Source organism: Delphinus delphis, chromosome 1 (assembly GCF_949987515.2).
Source record: "Delphinus delphis chromosome 1, mDelDel1.2, whole genome shotgun sequence".
Lineage (NCBI taxonomy): Eukaryota > Metazoa > Chordata > Mammalia > Artiodactyla > Delphinidae > Delphinus > Delphinus delphis.
Window position 1 is genome coordinate 18,042,746 of NC_082683.1, and position 24,709 is coordinate 18,067,454.

Here is a 24,709-nt window from a genome sequence, read left to right on the forward strand (position 1 = left end):
ATATATATTTTTTTTAGTTATTTTATTTATTTATTTTTGGCCCCCTTGGGTCTTTGTTGCTGCGGGAGGGCTTTCTCTAGACCCAGCGAGCGGAGGCTACTCTTCCTTGCGGTGGCTTCTCCTGTTGCGGAGCGCAGATTCTTAACCTCTGCGCCACCAGGGAAGCCCTGAAGCGCTTCTTGAATCTGTGTCTCCAGGAGTGCAGTGCTAGCAAACCCCAAATAAGCACCTTGTTTTTCAATCAGGTCTCCATTTCTAAAATTTTGGTTAAATCTTCTAACTGTGCTGGGACCAAGGTAGGAAGGAGTGGGTTTCTCATTCATTCAACAGATACGTATTGAATGTCCAAGCAATGAATAAGACAGACCCAGCCCCAGCAAGCTTGAGACCAGTCTATGGGTAAGAAAAACCTTAAACAAATACGTACACCGTCAATTCTGTGTTATCACAACTGGGGTGAGGGTCAGGAAGAAGTAGAGGATAACTTGCAGACATCTGAGGGGACTCGCACCATTTGGGGTGTCATGTTCTCTGAAGAAATGAAGTTTAAACTTTGGGTGGAAGTGCTCAGTGGGAGTTGGCGGGAGGAGGAGGAGAGTGTTAAAGTAAGAGAAGAAGAAACATTTATACATATATTTATTGAGCACCTACTAGGTGCCAGAACTTTCAGCCCTGAGCATCCTGAGAGGTACAAATCAGTCCTCCTGGAGTTCCGAATGTGCAAAGCTTGGGGAAGGGAGGGTGCTTCACGTGTCAGGGGTTGAAGGAAAAACTGGTGTGGCTACAGCACAGCGATGAGAGGGGTGTTCGGAGGGGAGGGGCAGAGAGTCGGAGGTGGGTGGGGCCTGACCTGAAAAGCACTCTAGGCCGCTTTTAGGAGGTTAGACTAAAACTTCTTGGCCAACACCCAAGCAAGCCCCTCTGGGTTGAAGAGACAGCTGTCTGCAATTACTTAGGATTGCCTTTTAGAAGCAGATTTTAGTTTCCTCAAACTTCTACCCAGCTCCCACTGTGAGTTGACTGACATCAAAAGAAGCTAAGACTTCAGGGCTTGAAGGACCCTAAGAAAACATCAACTCCAACCCTTTCTTTGTACAGATTGGAAGATTGAGGCTCAGTGAGGCCCAGGATTGCCCTGCTCAACCGTATCAGACATGTCAGTACTCTCTACATCCCCTCTGCCTACCCATCCACCTTGGAGTTCACCAGCAGGCAATTCCTGGACACACCTCTGACAGCTTCCTGCATCTCTCTGACTGACGGCTTCAGGGCAGCCTGGAAGTAGAGAATTAGGAATTGACACCCCCAGAAAGGACCCTGGAACCAGCGAGAGACCAGAGTTGGTAGTAAATACACCAATTTCTTCACTCCTGATGGGATAACTTGAAGGCACGTTCCTTTTTTTTCACATCCCTACTAACCATTGTGCTTCCTGGGATCACCTCACAAATAAGCAGGGACTGTGGCAGAGTTAAACTGCAAGTCTCCAGACTCCTAGTCCAGTGCTCTTTCCTCACACCAGGGTTTCTCAACCTCGGCACTATTACCATTTTGGACTGGATAATTCCTGTTCGCGGGGGGCTGGCCTGTGTATTGAAGTATGTTTAGCAGCATCCCTGAACTCCAGCCACTAGATGCCAGCAGCACTCTCCAGTTGGGAATAAAAAATGTGTCTTCCTTGTCAAATGTCCCCTGGGGGAAAATCACCCCTGGTTGCAAACCACTGCTGTACACCAGGCTGTCCCTCTTAGCAGGTCTAGAGAAAGAATTCCAAGCCCTAAGAATCCCTCCCCTTCCCGACGGCTCTTCAGAGAACATAAATGAAACCACTGAAATTTACTCTGAAAAATCTTTTATTAGAGATGAGTGAAATAACAAGACACTGGGGGCTCTGAAGACAACCTTGCTCCTGTGGGATCACAGACCTGTCAGGTCTCCAGGGTAAACAGCGCAGCCTCCCGGACCAGGCTGCTGCATTGGCCATTGGCATCCTCTGGCCTCCCCTGTTTGTCCTGGTCCATCCCAGCGCCCAGGGCCTATAAAGCTGACCTGTTAGAGACTGATGGTGGCTTAGGTGTATCTGTTTTCCAATATGGGCCTGAAAGCGACGGTGGAATTTCTGGCGCTGGGAAGTAGAACCTTTAAGTCTCCACCCTCCATTTCTATCACTCTCCTTTCTCCTTTCTTGGCCCTTTCCTGCCCCGAGACTGGAAGGTTCCTGAGTTGACTGAGAAAGAGGAGAGAAGTGAGGATAATCATTCCAGACTATTCCTTTCATTCTTGCTAAATCAAGGAGAGTAAGCAAATGGGGTGAACCCTCCTCTACTTCCTGGCTGGGAATCTATTATAACAGAGGTCCCCAGCAAGGCTGTGCTGTCCCTCGAAAGGAGTGATATTCAGAATATTTATTTAACAGCCAGTACAGCATGGGCACTGAGAAACCAGAATGGATACAGGCTGTAGACAACTGCAGTGCTATTCAGGTGCAAGCCAGCTGATTGTCAGTCTGCCCCTAGGCCCAGGACCATCCTCTGGAATCCAGCCCTGTCCATTTCCAAGCCTAATTCGTGGGACCGGCTGCCCAGAAAGGGACCACATCTTTAGGACCTTTGTCTTATTCCTGTGACATCTGCAGTGCCTAGCACAGGAATGGACAGAGCCAGAACTCAGTCAAAGAATACTAGGCTAGTGAATGGCTGAGAAGACAGTCCCTAGTCTGGCAGAATCCCTGGCCTGCAGAATAATGAAGGCAGGTTAGAGCCCCCCAGACTGATGGAAGAAACACAGTCCTGGTCTGATGAGGGACTAGAGGTTCTGCAGTTGGAGCTGGGTCAGGAGCACTTGGGTCCAGCCATAGGGCTCCCTGGTCCCTGGCAGGTATGAGATGGAGACAAACCACCATCAGCCCTAACATGGAGGGGCCCAGTGTCCTTGGCAGGGGCGTGGGCCCATATCAGGGAGGAAGGCCAGCCACAGAGGCACAAGGGACAGAGACAGCAAGACCCCAGGGCATAAACACCTCAGCTCCCCAGTCTTGTAGGCTCAAGTCCTAGCTCTGAATGCTGGCATCCAGCATGGGGGTGGTTCAGGCGTGCAAGGGCTAGTAAGGAGCTAGTCTTGCAAAAGCTGCACAGAACTTGCTGGGAGAACCCCAGTCCTTGAACCGTCTCCTTCAGTGAAGCCAACCTGGGAAGAGAAGGATGAAAATTGACATTTCTTAAGCACCTGTTACACACCAGCTGTTTATCTCACTCAGTTTCAAAAGGTCCTATTGTGGGAACATGAAATTACCCCTATTTTACAGATGAAGCTGAAGCTTGAAGAAGCTTCATGCTGAAGCTTGAAGAAGCCACTTTTCCAAGACCTCCACGCTTCAAAGGCCAGGCTCTTATTATCACACACGTCTCAACAACAGGCATCAACTAAATGCTGGGTGATGGACACCTGGTTGTAGACACACATTTGTGTCTGGTACCTGACTCTGATAGACTTGAGGATGATGATTCCCTAGAGAGACCCAGCTCCTTCCATCCCCTACTCTCAACACAGACAACCAATGCCAACCCCGACAAATCCCCAGGGGAACCAGGAGCAGAGATGGCTTCCTTCTCGGCACAACTGCCTCTGTCCTATGCCCACTCCCAGGCTCCTCATCTAAATATGTATGATTGTGCGAGACTGATTCAGCAGGGAGAAGCTGGATTAAGGATGACAGCTCTTGCCTTGTCCCTGTCACATCCCTCTATGCCTGGAAGTTTCAGTGGATTCCAGGAGACTCCTGTATAAGAGGAGAGTTGTGCAAACCAATGGCTGGTACACGGCCACCCTAATCCTTCCTCGTCTGCAGGGAGTGCTTCCTTCTCTGAGCGACCAGCCTGGCTGACACAGCTTTGCTCACCCTCCTTTGGGGAACAGTCAGAGCTTGGGCCTTGTCATCTCTGCCGCCTCTCAAGGCCTGGGCTCTCCCCAGCTGCACCCATCCTGGACTGGGGAAGGAGGAGCAACAGGACAGGGACTGGGCAAATGATGGCTGCCCCCAGTCCTGGACAGAGGTCTGCCGCCCTAATACACTTACTCTTGACCAGCTCTGCCTCCCACGTACCCTTTCACCGCCCTTCAAACCACAGTCCCGGAGTCTTACCGGCATGTTCCTTCTGGGTAGAGGCTGCCGGGCTGAAGGACAGTCCTCCAGGCTCCGGCCCCCCCGCCGATAGGAGCGAGTGCTCTCAGAGCTGGAAGACATGGAAAGGCCAAGGTGACCCCTGCACCCAGAGAGCCCCTTAGAGTAGGGGGAAGGGCTCAGGGATAGAGCAAGGCTGGGGGCTTGGACTGGGTGGGTAGAGAGTCCACGAGGCCCCCAGGTTGGGTGCATCACAGGCCCCAGAGGCCCAGAACTGACCTCCACACTGAAAATTTCACCATATCTATTCCCCAAACTCCAAACTGAAAGGGTTTGCAAGGAAGAGAGGACTGGATCCTGGGCTGGAGGTGGGGACAGAGTGAAAACCCCACTGTGAACCTCTAGAACAAGCCACAGTTGGCACTAGGCCTTCGCTCTTCCAGCTTCAGCAGCTTGAGCTCCAGACTCCTCCCCAGCTCTCCAGGCCAGAGGCAGGAGCAGGTGTGTGAAGGGGGAAGGGGTCCAATCACCCTCCACTTATGGTCTAGCATTTCTGCATTGTTCATGGGCCTCAGCGCTGGAAGGTATCCCAGGCTACAGGCAGGCACCGTTTACAGGTGGCGAAGTAAACGGATGCTCAGAGAGGTCAGGAGACTTGCTGAGACTGCACAGTTGGGCTTTCACCAACCTGAACCTGACAGGGGGATACATCTCTGAAGGGGTGGTTCCAGATGTCAGGCTGGGTCGGGAGGGGCCCGGGGGCTCCCAGAGGCCCTCTTCAGAGCTGGGTAGGGTTTGGTTGGGACCCCCAGGTTCCACGGGGCTTGTGAGGCTGCAGGAGGAGGAGGCTGGACTGCTCAGGCTCTCAGGGACCCCAGCAGACTCCGAGCTCAGGCTGGGAACTTCGGAACGATCTGAAATCAGAAGTGATAAAGCCTATCTTTATCACTTACTCTGTGCTCAACTTCAAAGCAGCTTTTGGCCTCTGGGATCTATCATGGTTCTCTCCCAATCCCCCAGCTCTCATCTGCCTGTCCAGCACTCTCCTTCAACTCTTCACCATCATGCTTCAGTCTCATGGTTCATGATGTTCATTCCTGATGGCCAGGGCCACACTGACTAGCACTGTTCACTTCTGCTCACACCCTCTCCTCAATCTGGACTCTCCTGCTTGTCCCCTCAGGCTCAGCTCTGATGCTGCCTCCACCAGGAAGCCTTCCTAACCCCCCTACCAATCCCAGCAGGAGACGCTCCCTCCCTCTCCCGAGTTCCCAGAACAAGCCTGTTCATTCATTCAACAAATAGTTATTGACAACAGCCAAGCACTGTGCTAGGTGCTGGAGAAATAGTAGTCAACAAAACTTGCTTCTGTCCTTTTGGAATTTATCTTCTATGTCGCACTGTGCCTTATATTATAATGAATTACATTCCAGTTTTTATCTCTCCCACTAGACTGTGTCTCAGTAGCCCCCAAGGGACTCAAGACAGTGCACTCTTAAAAAACGCTTCTCTCTCTTTTTATTTCAGTGAAGCATTGAGGAATTTGGAATAAGACGGACCTGGGTTGGAAGCCCACATCAGGGACTTAGCTATGGGATTTTGGACATGTTACTTAACATCTCTCTTCCTTTACCTGTGATGGGGAGATGATAACCCCTACCTGACAGGTGACAGTGAGGACAGTATGGACTAACACAGCACTCTGAGCTCAGTGCTCCAGCACATAGCAGGCCCTCAATGAATGGCACGAGAGCATTTTTCTGGGCAGCCAACCATACCTCCACTGGCATGTCCCGCACGCCCTTGGGCCATGGTCCGAGAAGGGTTTTTGACCGGCAAAGGTGGGGGGCAATCCTCACTCTGGATCTTAGGGGCAGCTGGTCCCAGGCTGGCGATGGTCTCGTAGGTCTTGTTGCTGATGTCCAGCCTCCCACTGGCCCAGCGGACCTGGGCTGGCGGCTTCAGCGGGCAGCGCTGCTGGGGCAGAAGTGTGGGAGGGAGGATGCCCTTGGTTCTTCCAGCTCAGCCTCGCCCCTCCCCACATCAGGTCCCATGTGGACCTGGAAGACCATCAGGTCTTCCCTTCGGCTGTCTGGAGGCCTGAGAGGCGAGGGCTGGGACGCACCTTCTCTTCCTCATCCTCCTCACTGTCAGAGCCAGGCTCTGTGGAGATCCCCCAGGGGTAGTCCAGGTGCAGGGGGAAGGCGAGGGTCCCGGCATGGGCCTGCTCCAGCTGCCAAAAACAAAGCCTTGGCAGTTCAGAAGGTCAGGGGCTCAGCAGAGAGATAGAAAGGGTCAGGGGCTCCCTCTCCTTCCCTAGACCTCACCAGGTCCTCACACTCTTTGTGCTGCTTCTTCCTGGCTATGTCCAGAGCTGTCTCTCCTGCCTCGTTCACTGTGAGGGATAAAGTCAGGGGTCATGGTCAGGGTCAAAGAGGCATTATAACTTAGAGGTTAGGATGAGCCTTTGGGATCAAGATCGTCTGGGTTTGAATCCTGGCTCTGCTACTTCCTGGCTGTGTGACTTTGGACAAGTGACTTAACCTCTCTGGGCCTTAATTTTCTCATCTATAAAATGAGTATGATACTTGGAACTACTGACGAGGTTGTGAGGATTAAATGAGTTAATATACATAGAGCACTTGGCACATTACCAGGTACACATTAAACAGCAAATCATAGCTATTACAAACACTATTATTCAGATTCAGTTAATGTTTATTTGTCTAGGTACTTTAAGAAACGTTGTTTTATTTTATCCTTTCAGCAGGTCTGCTAGGTCAGTGGTATTATTCCCATTTTACAGATGAAGAAGCTTAGGTTCAAGAGATGAATGGACAAACCCCAAAGTCACAAAGGTGGTCGGAAGCAAGCCAGGATTAGAACCCAAGTCTGTGTGCAAAGTCCATGCTTGTTACCAGGGCTCTCTGTCTGGAAATAAGGCAGGAAGTCCCCCAGGAGGGCTAGTCAGGAATGCGAGTCTGATGGAGGAGTTGTCGGAGCCCCACCTGTGCCAAGTGAGGCTCTCCCTTTCAGCAGCAGCTTGAGGCAGTCGGGTTGGTTGTAGAGAGCAGCGCAGTGCAGGGCGCTGTTCCCGTCAGCAGCCTTGGCATCCAGGTGACCACTGTGGCGGGGTGTGGGGGGTAGGTCAGGGAGGAAGGAAGGGAACAGACAGGTGAAGTCAGGGGGAAAAGAGAGAGAGGAAAGGAGGGGGGAGAGGGGGAGAAGAGGAAGGCAAGGGGAGCGTGAGGAGGTGGGCAGGGAGGTTCTCACCCGTTTTGGATGATGAAATCCACCAGGGGCAGGGAGGCCTGGTTGGTGACTCTGACAGCCAAGTGCAGGGCGAGCTCTCCAGGTGCCTGAATACATGTCCACACCTCTGAGTTTACCCCAGTTCATCTGCTCCCTAATATTACCCTCTTAAACTCTTGCTGCCCCCTGACACCTCCAGATATGAAGCTGCCAGAACCCCTGAGAGAGGAAACTGAATGGTGACACCTCATGTTTGGGAGGAGGATGAAAGGCCATTCCTTCACTGCTTCCTTCAGTGGTTCTACCTCCTCCTCCCCAGTAGAAGGTGTTTCCCAAACTTGGTTCTTGGCCTTGGACTCTTCTCTCTGCTCCTCTCTCACTGCCCCCAGAGATGTCGAATAACCTCAAGCTTTCAGTTAACACTCACGTGTAGGCTGTTCCAAATTCTTACCCCGTCTAAGTGCTACACCCACCCTGCCCATTGGATAGCCCACAAGATATCAGGCAGACAGCTCAAAGACATGGCATCCAATTTTTGATGTCCAATCAGTGTCAATTTATTCCTTCAAATGTCTCTGATATCCTTTCCCCCTTGGCTCACGTGATGTTTGTTACTAGAATCACCAGTGCAATAGCCTTCCTTGCTCTGATCTGACCCACCCCTCCGCATTTCTAAGGCTATTCAAGGGAAAAAAATATTCTAACGTTTATCGCACATATATTATACACCAGGCCCTTTCATACGGGACTTAATTCTCACTTCTACCCCATGGGTGCTATCATTAACCCGTTTTACAGATGAGAAAATGAGACTCAGAGTTCAGTAAACTGCTCAGGATCACACAGCTAGGAAAAGACAGAGCCAGGATTTTGGCTCAGGACTGCCTGACTTAAGTTGTGCTCTCTCCCATTTACCCCTCTGATGGGTGGGGTTTGAGCAGATGTCAGAGGTGGGGCAGGGGGGAGTAACAGCCAGCCCTGGAGGAGGACTGGGGCGTGCTAAGTGTGGCTGGGTTATAAGTGGCCCTTGGAGAGGGTTCTCACCTGTCCCTCAGGCCCCGGCAGTGGCTGTCCAAAGTCCTGCCCATTAGCGAAGGCCTCCAGTACTGACAGGAGGTCCCGGTTGCAAATGGCCGTCCAGAGTCTCTGAGGCTCGGGGGTGGACCGCCGGGCAAACCTGTGTTCCACATACTTGGCCACGATATAGTCCCTGCGGGTGCTCCTGTCAAAAATAACCGCGGGATGTCAGAGCAAGGACCGTTTCTACTCAGCTGACCCTTGAAACCACCCCACATGTCCTGGACTCTTCCAGATCTGAGGCTCCCCTCTCCCCAGACTTCTCCCTGGGAGCCGGGAAAGCAGAATCCCCCGGCCAGAATCTGCCCCCAGCTGAGAATCGCCTTACATGTCACTCTCAGTTGAGGGTTTAGGGCCGCCGTGCGAGGGCAGCTGGGCCTCCATGACCTCATTGAAGCGAGTGTTTCCGATGTTCAAGGCCAGCTGGGTTCGCGGGAAAGTAGTGGGGATAAGACGCGGTGGTTAGGACAGCGCCCGCTGGAGGATTGAGCTTCCAGAGGTCCCGCCCCTCAGCCTCCCTCCTGGTCCAGGCTCGGCTCCGCCCCGCCCATCCTCTTTTTGGCTCGTCTGGGTCCTGCCCCAACTTGGCCTTGCCTCACCTTGGCCCCGCCCCATCCGACCCCATAGGCTCCAGCTGAGTCCTTCGGGCCCAAGCCCCGCCCCCTCATCAGACCACGCCCCTGATCGCCCTCCGGCCCCGCCCCGCCCTCACCAACAGCTCGGAGGGGCCCAGCAGGTCCAAGGTGAGGGACTGCATGCGTGAGAAGCGCACGCCCAGCTCGCGGTGAACGCCGGAGCACTGGATGCAGGTGAGCACGCCCAGGTTGGTGCTGAGCCAAGTGGGGTCTGCAAAGTAGCGCAGCTCGTGCCTGGAGGCGCGGGCCCCTCCCCTCCGTTTCCACCTCCCTCCTCGTCCGTCCCCACCTGCAGCCCCGCAGTCGCAGCACTGGCCATTCCCGGGCCTACTCTTGACCTCGGCGATGAGCAGCTTGGTGAGGTCCTGGGGCTCCCCGTCCAGCCCGGCGCCCCCCCAGGGCCCCGGGCCGCCGCTGGGCTCCCCCAGAAAGGCACTACTCAAGGCTTCGTCCTTGCTGTTCTGCAGTACTGACACCCACCTGCGGAGAGTGCGGCGTGGCGTGGGCATGACGCCCGCGGTGGTGCGGTCCTGTATCGGGCCGGAGGCTGCTCCCCTGCCCCCACCCCCAGGCTAGCCGTGGGGGGCACTCACGCCTCACACTCATGTTCGTCCTCCGCCTGGAAGTGGTATGTCCTGTTGTCTGTGGGGAGAGGGGCGTTGTCTGGCTCACAGAAATCCTGCTGTCCTTGCTGCCCTGGGCCTGGGAAGCCCTCACCCCCACCGCCGGCTCCAGACGGAGGTTTTGTTCCTTGGGGCCAGGCTCTGCTAAGCTACAGTGGGCGGGTAATGACAGTGGCCAGCAGAGGGGGCAGTTTCTCAGAAGAAACCTCCAGAGTAGGACCCCAAGAAGGCCCTCTGTGTGAAGCCCAGCTTCCAGGGTCAGGCGAGGTTTCCCAGGGCACAGGACCCCCCTCAGCTCACGGGCAGAGGAGCCTCTGAACCTACGGCCACCTCCCCTCCCAGCCCCACAGCCTCCCTTCGGGTCTTCCTGCTCCCCACCTCTCCCCCTCGTCCCCCAGCCCGCACCAGCTGCCAGATTGCTGGGCCAAAGGTTCCGCTCAAATCACGCCACTTCCCTGCTCCAAGGCCTCCCATGGCTCCCTCCTGCCAGGAAATAAGGTCCAAACCTTTAAGAGGCGGTCCCAGGCTTCATCTCCCACTACTGCTATGGGAACCCTGCACCCTGTCTAAACTGGACCTGCACCCTGTCTAAACCAGGACCCACTCTCCTGGTTCCATGCCTTTCATCTCCTGAAACATCCTCCCCCAGACTCTATGTTCTGTGTCCTTCAAGGCTAAACTCCAAGAAGGCTTTCCTGATTCCTCACAGCAGGGCAGGCCTTCCCTCACTCTAATATATCTTTTTAAATTTTATTTATTTATTTATGGCCACGCCGCATGGCTTGCGGGATCTTAGTTCCCTGACCAGGGATTGAACCCAGGCCCTCGGTAGTGAGACCGCTGAGTCCTAAACACTGGACCCGACAGGGAATTCCCCGCTCACTCTAATCTCTGATGGTGCTATATCTGCACCTCTCTTCTGGACATTCCCCATCACCTTGCAGTTCCGTGTCCCCACCTCACAACCCTGCCAGCAGAGCTCCCTGAAGACCACATCTAGGTCCTTCTCAGCCTGCGCTGGTGCTCATGAAAAGCCTGTCACCAAGACCCCAAAAGATGAAAACTGAACATTTTAAAGTAATAATTTTGAAAGCCAAATTACCCAAATCCATTTAAATATGCTTTACAGAAATAATCATATTTAATGTGGGGTGTGGGTGCATTTTAATGTTTAATGTGACATGGGGTGAAGCCTCTGAAAAGTGTCCAGAGCTTAAGGAGTCTTATGCCTGCCGTAGCAACTATTTGATAAACACATGTGGAATTGGACACAGGCCCCTAATTGGAGCCTCCCAGGAGCTGACAGGTCTCTCAGAGAAGCCCTGGGCAGTTGCTGGGTAGGGAGGGGGCAGGGACTACTCACGGGTCACCAGGTCAAAGCACTTTTTCTCCTCAGGGTTTGGCCTCACTTGGCACGTCAGCAAGGTCAGCTTCACTGGTGGCCGGTTTATCTGTGCAAAGTTGGGGATGGAGGATGTACATGTTACCCTCTGGGCCTCCCAAACTCTTAGGCTTGTTTCCCAGTCTGTTAAATGGGCATAATAATCGTGTTCCAGTTTATGTCTCCCCTCTCCTAGCACCTCAGGGATGTGGAGTGTGAGGCTTTGGATCCCTTCCTTCCTCCCACAGGGGGTCTCCAGTTCCCTGGATCCAGGTTTGCAACCAGTCTTAGAGGGAGGGTTTGACATCTGTCTGCTCTGAACACCAGGAGGAGAGGATCTATCATGTCCTGAGACCACCCACCCCTCCAGGCCTCACCGTGCTGTGTGAGATGGTCAGGCAGCCATACTTGACTCCACACTTCCTTTTCTGCCAGACTCTTCGAATTCTAGGGCCCAGAGGGATAGAAAGACAGTCACTCAAGGCTCACACCTAATTCCCCTGTATCAGTGAACAGAGTCCTGGACCAGGACTCACTTCTTCACCTCTTCTGTCCTGTGACCCCTATGCCCCTCACTCCCTGGGCTCCCTTCTGCTGGAGGGGACACAGCCCTGCCATTAGGAAGCTCTCAGTCAGACAGCCCCACTCTCTAGGAATCTTTACTCTAGAGGGGCATGTGACCTTGGCCCTCTGAGACCTTCCAGTCTGATGGACAAGACAGTTCCCAACCTTAGGGACCTCCTAGTCTGAGAGGAGGAACAGGTTCTTGACCACAACAGATGAATTATGGTTAAAGACAAAGCAAGATAAATATCGAGCCCTCAAAAATAAAATTAGCAAATCCATGATCAAAGCTACTTGACACTTTTCCTGTAAGAGGTAAATATTAATCGGTTTAACAAAGGTATTCTTCTCTGATAAAAACCGATTAGTAAGTAAAAAAATTAACGGATTCCCATAAAGGCCTTTGCATTTCACAGACTGCAGGGCACAGTCAACAGTTTCATTTCCAGGCAGTCAATATATTATAGAGATTACGGGTGAGGCCATGGAGACTGTCTAGTGCATAATAAGTGCTCAGAAATTGTTCGCTGCTGCTATTCTTCTTCTTTACGTTAAGAACAACCACCAACTTTAGCAGAAATTCACGAGCCCAGGATTCTGATGATTTTGCACTGCCAGAGTGGAGGGTCCTGGAACCCTCAGGGTCTACACAAATGATAGGAACAGTCCCTTCAGGCAGCTCACCCAACCCTATCATTTACTGGCTGGGTGGCTTTGGGCAAGTTACTTGAGCTCTCTGAGTCACTTACCCATCACTTTTCTTGTACAGAAAGCCCACCTTCTCTGTCCCAAACTGCTTGTTGCCTTGGTGCTGGTGGATGCTGTAGCCACCTCCTGAGTTCTTCCGGCTCAGAGTCTCCTGTTCCTCGGACATGCAAAGGAGACCTCAGGGCATGTGGGTGGGAAGAGCCCCAATCTGCAGGGGTCTCACTCAGGAAGACTTCTCAAGGGGACGCTATGGGGTCTTCCTTCTCTCCCTCCCTCCAGGGTAGGCCTTGGGAGTGGGCACTTGGTTGGGTATGATTCAGGGGCTGACTTCTCTGCTCTCAAGCTGCAGCGTCCCTCGAAGGGAGTCCCGGAGCTGGGTCAGCTTCTGTAGCTCCTCCTCCTGGGCTTGATGCAGCTATGGGACAAAGGGCAGGACCCCATCATCAGCCAGCGGATGTGCCAGGTACAGAGCCCAGACCCAGAGCAGCAGGGCAGTAGCCTCCTTGCTCTCTGGACAGAAACCAGCAATTCCACGGCCACAGATTCTCCCGGAAGGACAGGGGACTTGACCACAAGCTCAAGGGTGAGGCCCAACTTACTGCGTGTACTGAGGCTGCCAGCTTCTCAATGAAGGGGGACAGGCTCTGAGCAGCCTTCCAGCCATCTTGGAAAAAGCTAAGGGTGTGAGGCCAAACAAGGGACCAGAGAGAGAGATGAAGATGAGAGGGGAAGTGTGGGAGAAGGTGCTCTAAAGATCACAGGGCACCTGGGGGCAATACAGTGTGACGGCCACGAGCAGGCACCCCGGAGTCAGAGTGTCTGGGTCCAGATCCCACTTCCTAGCTGTGTGACCTTAGTAAATCTGAGCCTAAGTTTTCTCATCTATAAAATGGGGATACTAGCAGTAGCTGCTCACAGCGGTGTGTGCAGGGTACGTAGTGCTTGATACGTGGTGAGCATTCAATGCAGAGCAGCTGTAAAAAGCATTACCAATGAGGTACAGACACACACGGAAGCCTCAAGCATCTGCCAGAGCCTGGGGATGGCCCTGTCCTCGGTTGCCTAAAGGGTTAAGGGGCAAACGACCGTGGGGATGGGGGTGGCACACGGGGAGAAACCTACTTGTGCTGGGCGTGGAAGAACTTGATGAGGCTCTGTAGGAAATCAGGACCTTGCTTCATCTGGCTCTCCCCGGCTTTCAGCAGATACTGGGGAGAGGGCAGGGAAAGGTGTGTGATGTGAGCAAAGCTGAATCCTGGGCACAAGGGGCTGCCGTCCCCATCCCAGGCTAATCCTTTTGGCCATGACTGGACCTTGGTGACCCCTCAAGGGCCATCTGGCAAGGACCTGGGCTGAGACTGTGACTGGGACCCCGGGGACGTTCAGGGATGCAGACAGGAAGACGCATCCCACCCCTCCCTCGGCCTGGGGCACCCCTTACCTCACACATGTGCAGCTGGAAGACGCGTCGCTCTCTCTGGGTGTCCTGCGCCACCTCCCCGGCACTCCCTCCTGTCACCCTGGCCCGGTCCCTCTCCTTCTCCATCCTGGCCCTAGGCCCCCAGGAAAGAGAGGCCTGAACAACTCTCACTATCCCCTTGCATGTCCCACCATCCCTACATGCTCCTGTCTGTACAGGCACACGAGAGTGAGGGGACCCTCCTCTGCGCAGCTGTGTGGTGGGGCTGGGGTACAATGGTCAACAGTGTGGATTCAGGGAATGTACAGGCTGGTGAGGGGGGGAGTCAGCCCCGTGAATCAAATCACAGCCTTGAAGAGCAATGGGAGAGTAAAATGGGGGATCCGACCTCATCCAGCTACTCAGGAAGTGATGCTGGAGCTGGGATCTGAAGTCAGAGGAAGCTAGGGCTGGGTGGGAGGATCAGACCACAGGACAGCCCGGAGGCAGGAGAGATCAGGGCTCACAGCGGAGACAGAGAGGGAGGTGGTTCCACGTGAGGTAAAGAGAGGCCAGACCACGCAGGGCCTGAGTCAGACCGTGTTGACGTTCTTGGTCTTTATCCCAAGAGCAATGGGAAGGAGTTGATGGTTTCTAGGCAGGGAGGGGATGGGCTCAGATAGGGCCAGGTGGGATTGGGGGTAACCAGTTCTGATTTTTCTGGAAGGGATTTAGGACCATGTGGGTTAAAAGACCACAAGGTGCCTTCATTCTTCTGAGCCATGGAGCTTCCCATTTAAAGCTTAAAAAACCTTGATTCTTTTCTTTGTAGGTGAAGACAGAAAGTGCTTCCCATCCTGTAGCTAAGAGTAACCTGGGCTTTCTCCCCTAAGGATCTCAGAGTTGGTGGTTTCTGTTTGTGGATGGGTGGAACTGTGTATAAATGGTTTCCTGGAAATCCCACACCCATCAGACCACCCACTCCCAGCCAGGAGAGTATTTCCAAATCTTGGGCTGGACACATGAGACCGTGAATCCCGTGTAAAGGAGACAGCTTGTGTATAGTTTTGCTCCCAGTAGGTGCCAGCCCTGAGCGAAGAAAAGAGACGTGGGATAACCTTACATCTGCATTACTTCCCCTCTCCAAGCCCCAGTCTCCTCATCTGGAAAATGGGGACCTCTATCTGTACCCAGATGAGATAAAGTATGCAAAAGACTTAGCAGACAGAAGACACTACAGTATAATATTATAGGCCCCTTTAAGCTTCAGTTTTCCCATCTGTAAACTGAGGAAGCAATGACCCAGACTCAGTTCTCAGGCCCCTTCTGGTTCTAAAGTTCTAGACCTTACTGACATCAGACCTCTGGAATGGTGTTTATTTGCAGAATCTGTCCCTGAGACCCAGAGGGCAGTTTCTCAACCTTGGAACTAAAGACATTTTGACTAGATAATTCTTTGCTGTGGGGGCCCTCCTGTGCATTGTAAGATGTTTAGCAGCATCCCTGGCCTCTGCCCACTAGATGCCAGTAGCATCTGCCCTGTTGTGACAACCACAAATGTCTCCTGGGGGTGCAAAATCACCCCTGGGTGAAAACCACTGCTCTAGAGCAGAGTTCTGCAGGGTGTGTGTGTGTGTGTGTGTGTGTGTGTGTGTGTGTGTGTGTGTGTTTTTGTTTGTTTTTAATGGTTTAGGTTTTCCTTTAGGTTTTCCCTAAAGCTTTGTGATACCTCAAGAGGGAATCTGTGGCAGGGGAGTGCAGTTAGGTGAGGACTGACCCTGTGAACGGGCCTGGGGGTCAGGGCAGATGCTTTTTTGGGATCTGAAGATGAGCAGCAGAGAGAGAAGTGGTGGCCAGGCCTGAGCAACAATAAGCCTGGCAGCTTGCTAAGGAGGGCGGGAGACTGAGGGGGCAGAGCAGCTGGGAGAGGGCAAGGGCAGCTCCCGTCTACATTGTTACCATATCTGCAAAAAGTGAGAGGGACTTCCCTGGTGCTCCAGATCTAACAGACTCTGCGCTTCCACTGCAGGGGGCATGGGTTCGATCCCTGGTGGGGGAACTAAGATCCCGCATGATGCATGGCATGCACGCCCCCCCAAAAGTAAATAAATAGGGAGAAGTGAAAAAATAAGCTAAATATTTATCAACAGGAAGTAGTTAAATAAATGATGCTATGTGCACATATAGGAATACTATGCAGCTGTTAAAAAGGATGGGGGAAATCTATATATACTGGCGTGGAAAGAAGTCTGCTCCAGAGTATATGGACAAAAAGGAAGCCACAATATAGTACAGTGGCTAGAAATGTGGATTCTGGATTTGAATGGCAGCTCCCTCGATTACTTAATCTTAGAAATCTTTCTAAGCTTCAGTTTCCCCATTTCAAATATGAGACTAATACTGCCTAGTTCTCAGATGATTTAATGCACTGGAAACATTTAGTACAGTCCCTGGTGTATGGTAAGCCCTCAATAAATGACAGGATTATGATGATGCTAATGATACTGATGATTATAGTAATAACTTGATGATTCCCTTAGATAATTTATTTTTGTTTATTTATGCATTTATTTATCTATCTATCTATGGCTGCTCCATGTGGCTTGTGGGATCTTAGTTCCCCGACCAGGGATTGAACCTGGCCCCCAGCAGTGAAAGCACTGAGTCCTAACCACTGCACCGTCAGGGAATTCCCTAATTTTTTTAGCGTAGCATACTTCCTATTTATTTATTTAACATTTTTTATGCAAGGTCTAGTGGAGGTTAAAGGACAGAAGCTACTTAGCTCAGGATGAAGATAAGCTGTGAAGTATGATACATGGCCTTGTGAATTACCATAGCTCTGTCCCTCAGCCTCAGCTATGGTAATTTACAAAGATTTCCCTACAAAGTCTGAAATAGTCACCTGAAATGACCTGATACACCTCAGACTAACAGCTGGGAGTGCTTTCATTCCACCGCACACAACCCCACACAGAAAATAGCAAATCCCATTCCCTCCCTGTCCTCAAAGTATGACCAATGTTTCATAAACATTTCAAATGTTAGGAATATTTTTATTTTCTTTGAATGGAGTTGCAGCAGGAATGAAAAGTGCTGAAAGGCTAGTTACTAAGAAGACAGAGATAACTGGAGGAGGGGACCACAGCCACAGTCTAACACTATTCAGGGGATGAGGAACAGGCACCAGTGGAGTGAGGAGGTCAGTGGAGGGAGATGGGAGAGGAAAGGAATCAAAACGAATCATGCATCTGCTAACCTGACACCTTGAACCACCTCTCCTGTGATGCCTTTTCCAACCACCCTTCCCTCCACCCCAAAACTGCCTGCCTGTTCTGCCACCTCTGTGCTGATGCCTTCATTATAGCACTGTCACTTTGTATTTTCATTATTTTGGGACCCACCTCCCTTCTTGCTTACAAACCAGTGGGATCCACTAAGGCAGGGATTGTGGTGGTATTTTTTCCCTCACTACTTACTTATAAATTGGGGATAATAGCACCTTTCCCTTCCAAGATGAATAACTGATGACAGATGTAAAGAGCTTATCACAGCAGTTGGCACAAAGGAAGCTCTTAAGTAAGTATAAGTATTAGCTGCTATTACTAATAATTATTTTTAAGTGCTAATTTTGTGCTGAGTGCTCTGCTAGGCCCTTCACACACTAAAGCAATAATCTCATAAGGCAGGAATCATTACTCCATTTTACAGATAAGTCACTTGTCCAAGGCACACAGCTGCTAAGTACTAGAGGATATGAAGCCAAGTCAGCCTGATGCTAGAGCCTCAGGGACAGCAGTGGTAACAAACACTGTGGCTCAGATTTGTTCCATCCCTCCTTCCCTGCCTGGTTCCCCCAGCCGGTGACAGTCACAGTGTCTTTTCTGATAGATCACGGTCAGGGACTATTTTCCAAAAGATGAAGCTGAGATCCAGAGAAGGGAGGTAATTGCCCAAGATCCCAGGCTGGTTGGGGAAATGCTAGGAGCAGAGGTCTGGGCTTTTGCCTCTGAACCCCTTGCTGTGTTATTCTGGCCCCAGTTCTGGCTCAGAAAGATGGCCAATAAGTACGTGTTGAACTGCAGTGCCAGGTGCTGTATATGCACTGCACTTATTTCATCTCCACATCAACCCTGCAAGGTATCATTGGCCCCATTTTTCAGGTGAGGAAACAGCCCTGAAAATGGAACAGCCTAGATAACTGTGTCCCCTGCACAGGGCCTGGGATGCCTTCCTTAGCAGCCCCAGGTGGAGAGGGAGACCCCCTGTATGAACAACCAGGGGGTGAGAATCCCGGTGGTATTCAACAGATACTATCAGGGCCCTTGGGCCCTTGCAGTTGCTGCCCAGACTGGTTTGGTTAAGAATGAGTTTGGAATTACACAGTAACGCATGGCTCGCTAATATCTAGCTATACCTGGAGCCCTCATAAAACGAATGTACACAGACACCTGTGCCAGGACATGTAGCTCGATCTATGTTATAGAAGCAGGAGCCAGGAGACCACTGGAAGAAGAAGGCCAGACTCAGAAGTCCTGGGTTCTAGCCCAGGTCCTATCGATAACTCACTGCGTAACCTCAGACAAGCCCCTTTCCCCATTATTACACACAGTCTTTTCTTTAAACGAAACCTTACAGGCAAGATCAATATATCAATCTGGTAAAAGCAGAGCTACTTGGGGAAGGTCAGCAAGGTAGGGCTTATTCTTTCTATTTAGTAGATGATGCCCTGAAAGGCTAAAAGGCTAAGGGCTTAGTCAAGGTCACTCAGGAAGATGAAGACCATGTGATCACACATCAAATCAGAAAGAGAAAGATCACCTGCCTGCCTGTCCACACCCCTCCCTAGGCCTCTGATGAGAACAGATGGCCACGCTCATCACAGCTCCCACACCCTTCACCACAAGATCTACACCCACAGCGGGAGTGTAGATGGAGATCCTCGTTGCGGGGGAGGAGTTTCGGCCTCCTTCAGACTCAGGGAGTTGCCCATGGTGCTGGGAGCTTGAGGAACAATAAAGCTCCAGGATCTACTTCTTGGAAGGATTTTACAGAAATAATTATGGGTGGGAGCAAGGATTTAGTTCCGAGGATGCTTCCCCAACAACAAGGGCAGATTAAATACATTGTGGATTATGCATATGTTGACACACAGTGCACCCATTTAAGTGACGTTGTATAAAAATATGTAATGATGTAGAAAGATGGTCACAATGTATTTTTAAGCCAAAAAACCCCAGTATGATTATTATGATCTTGGTTTTGTAAAAATATTTCTTTATATATAGAGAAATGACTAGAAAGATGTTAATACTTTAGGCTTGGAAATGAAGGATCTTCTTCCTGGTTTTTGGTAGTTTCCCCTCCCCCCGCTTCCCCCTTCCAACCCCCGGCCTTAACATGCCACTTGTGGGATCTTAGTTCTCCGATCAGGGATTGAACCTGGGCCACGGCAGGGAAAGCACCGAGTCCTAACCACTGGATCACCAGGGAACTCTCCCCCACCCTCCACTTTTTTAAAATGATGAAATTACAGTGCTACACACACTATGTAAAAAAATTCTAACAATAGAGAAGTACTAGATATTCCCCCACATGACCCTCATCTCCTAGAGATAATTAAAAATGTTTCCTCTTCTACTTCTCCATATTTTCTAAGTTATTCATAATGAACACATATTGCTTTTGCAAAATGCAAGAGAAGCCAAAATTTTACAAAGAAGAGCAAACGGTGCCCTGAGGTACAGTGGGCCCAGCTGGGTCCTGGCAGAGGGCTGGGGCCAGGACCTGAACAGAGTTTGGCAGGCAGAGCCCGAGGAGTTCCTGCTCAGGGGCAGTTGGTTACTGGGTACCCGGGACTCCCTCTGTCTCCCTAATGTCCCAGTAGCTAGGGAGAAATCTGGAGTATTGTGTGTTGCACACAAGAGGCCCGGGTATGGCCTTTCATCCTCTGTGTCCAGCTAAATGTTTATAGATACTGCCTGGTGCTGCAGAAACAGGATCAACGAACGTGAATCCCAGCTCTGCCTCTGCCTAGCTGTGTGGCCTCGGGCAAGTAACTTAACCACTCTGAACCTCTAGTTCCTCCTCTGATAATTGGGATACTCATATCTCCCTCACAGGGCTGGGTGAGTGTGAGGATGGATGTCTGGCACATGGAGGTGTTGAGTAAATGGATGCTCCTTTCCATCTCTCTGCCCATGTCTGGCACCACTGAGCAGATGAGTCTCTGAGAGCAGCAGCTTGGGGTCCCTTCACAATAGCTCCCCTTTAGTCATCTCGTGGTCCAGCCCCCAGACTCCCGTCAGGCCTGGGCATAAACCAGCCCCCATAAACATTTCTAGAGAGCGAGGTGCCATGTGCTTCTGGGTGACGTGCCCTGGCAGCACTTAGGTTCTTCCCCATATCCAGCCTCCCACTGCAACAGAAACACTGCTCTCCCGGACAAACCATCCTGGCTGCAGCCACTTACATTTTGGCTTCGTAGTCCTTCCATGCCTTCTCCAGTTGCTTTTTGGAATCCTGTAGTTCAGAAAGAACAATTTGCCCAAAGGGGCTCTTGGGGTCTGGAATCTACAGTACACTTTGCTACCAGTAGGGGGACCCTGCACTTGCATGCTCCCCTGTGCTGCTCAGAGCCACAGTCCAACCCCCCCGCTGCCCACATAGCCCTGACTGCAAACCTGACCCCCCAAAATAGACCCAACCAACCCCATTTCTCAGAGCTGAGCCCCTTCTTCCAACTGACCTCTTCCCACAGTTGCCAGTAATCCGTTTGAATTGGTAGGCTCAGGCCTAGGGTACTGGGGAGATTTTGGGGGGTCTGCCCTGAGTCCCCTCCCTTAGAAGATGGAGATCACCATGAGGAAGAGGATGGAGGATAAAGATCAGAATCCTCCTCTAACTTTACCCCACTGTTTTCTCCTGCCTGGTACTTGCTCACCCTTTCAACAGGAAGGTACAGGTGGAGGGACATATGCACAGAGAGGCTAAGAAGTCTACCTGAGGCCACACAGCAAGCCGGAGAGACCTGGCTTATCCCTGGCCTAGTTTGCCTGGGCCTCATCCAGCAGGCTGCTCACACCCTTCAGAACAGCCCCCCTGCCCCCACCCCTAAACTTCCAAGGTGCCCCAGTCTACTAGGCGAAAAAGCTGCTGGTCTGGTTTGGGTGGTTCCTGGGGTGAGGAGGAAAGCCTCTGTGGGGAGAACCTCTCAGGGGCCTTCTGGGGCAGACTTCCCAGGGAGATTATTCTGTTACTCTCTTTGAGTTCTACTTTGCCTCTAGCCAGGAGCTGCCTGCTGCAGAGAGAGCAGCCAAGCATGGGAGTCAGGAGGCCTGACTCTCACACTGGCTCCTCCACTGACCAGCTGTGTAAACTGGAAGCAGGTACCAAACTCCCTGAGCCTCAGTTTCCTCAACTGCAAAATGGGGATAACAGCACCTACAGGACCCCCGCCTCATTGGGTTGTTGTAAAGGGCCCAGGCAGACAGTAAGTCAGCCATCCTAGGCTCACCCCAGGGCCAGGTCCTCCTGTCATCCTGAGGGTCAGTAATGTGGGGTCAGCACACCCACTGTGACAGCCTCACTTGGCTTCCGTCCTCAGCCCAGCCTTGCCTCCCCTGTCCTCTCCTGCCCACCCCTGTCTTGCTCCATCCCACCACCTCTGCACTCCCCCTGCTGCCCATGTGGAAACTCACCTGTCGCCCGTCCCTCAGCTGCCCCTTCAACAGACTGTCCAGGGGGAAAGAGACAATGTTGTTCAGGTTCTGAACCTGGAAAAAGCAGAGACCCCCATACCCCCCCTTGGGTGACTGTCCATCCAGCCCCAAGGGGCTCAGGGTACGGTGAAGCATCACAAGGCCAAGGACAGCACTGGGGTAAAGGAGGCAGGAGAGAAAGACAAGAAGGTGAAGGAGTACAAGGGGTGGCGGGGCCGGCCTCCTGTGGAAGCTCTTCCCCTCCCCTGGCTAATCCGCCTTATCACCTCACTGCTCAATCCACGGCATCCATGGTCAGCCTGTCTTTGTCCCTTTGCCAGAGGGACACCCTCACCTCTCCTCTCTGACCCTCTGAGGTCCACCTGTAGCGCCATCTGTTGTTTCTGTCTGGCTAGTTCCTCGACTCCCCTTATAATGTGGGGAACCCATTCCCTATGGTCACATGGGGTGAACACAGGAGTCAGAGCTGACCAGAGTGCCCCACCCTCCGGCTACTGTGATTGGATCAGAAACAGGCACATGACCCAAACCAGCCAATCAGGATACTTCCTGGGACTTCTCTGCCAAAGTCACGGGAGAAAGATTGTCTTTCTTCTGTAAGGTGTGAATCTGGGCCTGCCCACTGAGCAGAGACAGAGAGAAACTCTTTAAGAGAAAGAAAAGGAGCCTAAGACCAGCTGCATACCTGGACTTCCCATTACAGGGGCCAGTGAAGTCTCTTTTTTAAAATTAACCTAGGGAATTCCCTGGTGGTCCAATGGTTAGGACTCAGCGCTTTCACTGCCGGGGCTGGGTGGGCCCAGGTTCAATCCCTAGTCAGGGAACTAAGATCCCACAAGTTATGTGGCGTGGCCAAAAAAAAAAAAAGATTGAAAGAGAGAAAAAGACATATAAAAAGAAAAAAATTAACCTAGTTTGAGTTGAATTTCTGTCATTTGGCAACTCAAAACAGCCTATCTAATATTTCAGCCCACCTTTCAAGGTATAGCTCAGGCCTCCCCTCCTCCAGGAAGCCTTCCTGACTACTTCCTCCTGTGGCCTATCCTGACCTCCCCTTTTCTGAGCCATGGCAGCCCTAGGCCTCTGACCCAAGCCACTGGGTCCTTGAGTTTGTGCCACACTGCTGGTCTTGCTTGCTGTCATTTCACATCTCAGTTCCTCGACTAGGCTGTGGCTCTCCGAGGCAGTCTGACTCCTCCCTGTGTCACCAGCCCCTGGTACACCACCCACCACTGAGGAGATGCTCAGCAAACACCAGTTTGACTGAAACAAGGGGAGGAGAGGTAAAGACAAAAGATGTCACTGATTCAGTTGAACCCAAACACTGTTAAAGGCCTCTACGTGCAGGACAGGGTGCGAGGCAGTGTTACGCAAAAAGACAAAATGATGACAGATGGCAATATTAGCTAATGTTAACTGAGCGCTACCCCGGAGCAGGCACTTAACTTGTGAAATCCTCATCACCACTCTGTGAGGTGGGGACCACTGTTATCCCCATTTTACAGATGAGGCTTGGGCAGACTGAGGCACTTGCCCAGGGTCATACACCTAGTGAGCAGCAAAGCAGGGATTCAAGGCCTGAGTCTAAGCCTGAGGTGTGGGTGCTTGATCACTAAGCAAACTGCCTCGTAGAGATGATGTGGTCCCCACCAGCCAGGAAGGGCCCTGGGTGGAACTTGAGCCACGAAAGCTGGGCCAAGAGCTATGAAGCCTAGAGGGAGACAGGCTTTCCTGGGAGGTGGTACAGCCAGGCTTGTGCTCGGATGCTGGGTTCAAATCAGCTGTGTGACCTCGGACAAGGTGCTTAACCTCGTGTCTTAGTTTCCTAGCCTGTACAGGGGTGGACAATAGTAAAAACAACCCCACAGAGCTGTGCTCCAGGATGAAATGTTAACACATGTGAAGTACTGAGAACATGCCTGCACCAGGAAAGAGCTCATGTCTTGGGGTAGCCTTGAGGCGGGGGCTTGGCGGACGGGGAGGAGGCCATCTCAGGAAGGAACCTGAGGCCACTGGGCCATGTGCAGGAGCTGAGAGGCTTGCTGAGGCGAGGCACGTTCTTGCCTTTGAGGACAAAGCAGGTATGGCTGGGAAAGCAGAGGACAAAGAGGGTGAAGGAGAGGCAGTGGTGCAAAGACAGGAACCCGAGCCTGCCCTCCCTTGAGTGGGGCTCCTCCCCACTGTGAGACCCCCTCTGCTCCTGGGTGCTCACCACAGAGGAGAAGGAGGAGGGCAGGGAGGGAGGGAGAGAGGGGAGAGGAGACGCTGGCCGGAAAGAAGTCAGAGAGGAAGAAGAATGCAAATAGGAGGTCAGAACTGGGAAGGGGGACTTCCCTGGTGGTCCAGTGGGTAAGACTCTGCGCTCCCAATGCAGGGGGCCCGGGTTCCGTCCCTGGTCAGGGAACTAGATCCCACACGCACGCCGCAACTAAGAAGTCCGCACGCCGCAACTAAAGATCCTGCGTGCTGCAACTAAGACCCGTGCAGCCAAAATAAATAAATAAATATTTTTAAAAAATAAAAGAACTGGAAAGGAACCTCAGGTCATGGGTCAGAGGTCAAGGGAGACTAGAGGTCATGGGAAACCTGAAAGAAGGGTGGAAACCAACCCTTTCCCAGTCTGTTTTTTTTTTTTTTCCCGGTACGCGGGCCTCTCACTGTTGTGGCCTCTCCCATTGTGGAGCACAGGCTCCGGACGCGCAGGCTCAGCAGCCATGGCTCACGGGCCCACGCCATGGCTCACGCTCCACGGCATGTGGGATCTTCCCGAACCGGGGCACGAACCCGCGTCCCCTGCATCGGCAGGCGGACTCTCAACCACTGCACCACCAGGGAAGCCCTCCCAGTCGGGTTTTTAAGTCACTGATTAGATTTGCCCTGAGCCTGGGCTGAGGCTGAGTGAAAGAGGAGCAGGGCCTCACCAGGTTCTTGAAGAGCGCGGCCACCTCACGGGTGAACACGGCCAAGTTCAGGAAGCCGGTGGACAGCTCGTGACTGTTTTGAGACAGGTGGCTGTTGCCCAAGGACTCCACGGCCTCTCGGTACTGCTCCTCGTTCTCCACGTGCCCTGTGGAACAGGCAGGCGCAGAGTTAGTTCCAGGCTGGAGCTGGGGAAAGGGCTGCCTCGCCAGGCTGGCACCAAGCAGGCTCACTCACCGAGGCCGGAGCTATGGATCGCCCGCACAGCCTTCTTTATTCTCTGTAGGATGGCCTGGTCTCCTTCCAGCAT

At 52.2% G+C, this 24,709-nt stretch overlaps 1 protein-coding gene across 2 annotated transcripts; it reads right to left on the minus strand.

The window, feature by feature from the left end:
- Positions 1–1,043: 1,043 nt before the first annotated feature.
- ASAP3 (ArfGAP with SH3 domain, ankyrin repeat and PH domain 3) lies at positions 1,044–24,709 on the minus strand. Of its 2 annotated transcripts, none has more exons than XM_060015870.1 (24): positions 24,637–24,709; positions 24,402–24,547; positions 21,460–21,534; positions 20,232–20,281; positions 13,802–13,913; positions 13,483–13,568; positions 12,960–13,035; positions 12,689–12,775; positions 12,402–12,511; positions 11,466–11,535; positions 11,071–11,158; positions 9,678–9,726; positions 9,374–9,564; positions 9,162–9,295; positions 8,778–8,872; positions 8,417–8,594; positions 7,394–7,479; positions 7,129–7,244; positions 6,448–6,515; positions 6,246–6,353; positions 5,899–6,094; positions 4,809–5,034; positions 4,142–4,232; positions 1,044–3,186 (listed from the first exon to the last, which is right to left on the minus strand). In XM_060015870.1, exons 1-24 carry the CDS (start codon positions 24,707–24,709, stop codon positions 3,112–3,114), a joined length of 2,586 nt encoding a protein of 861 aa, XP_059871853.1. In that variant the 3' UTR covers positions 1,044–3,111. The 2 variants fall into 2 exon arrangements, with proteins under 2 accessions (XP_059871853.1, XP_059871843.1); XM_060015860.1 differs by having other exon boundaries at positions 12,402–12,517.

Bases quoted from the DNA above. Each gene is read 5' to 3' on its own strand.
- ASAP3 (XM_060015860.1), bottom strand. From the start codon at position 24,709: ATGCTGGAAGGAGACCAGGCCATCCTACAGAGAATAAAGAAGGCTGTG. The intron at 20,282-21,459 runs GTGAGTTTCCAC...TCTGAACTACAG, and splicing joins AGCTGAGGGACGGGCGACAG to GATTCCAAAAAGCAACTGGA. The intron at 6,516-7,128 runs GTGGGGCTCCGA...TATCCCTCACAG, and splicing joins GAGAGCCTCACTTGGCACAG to TGAACGAGGCAGGAGAGACA.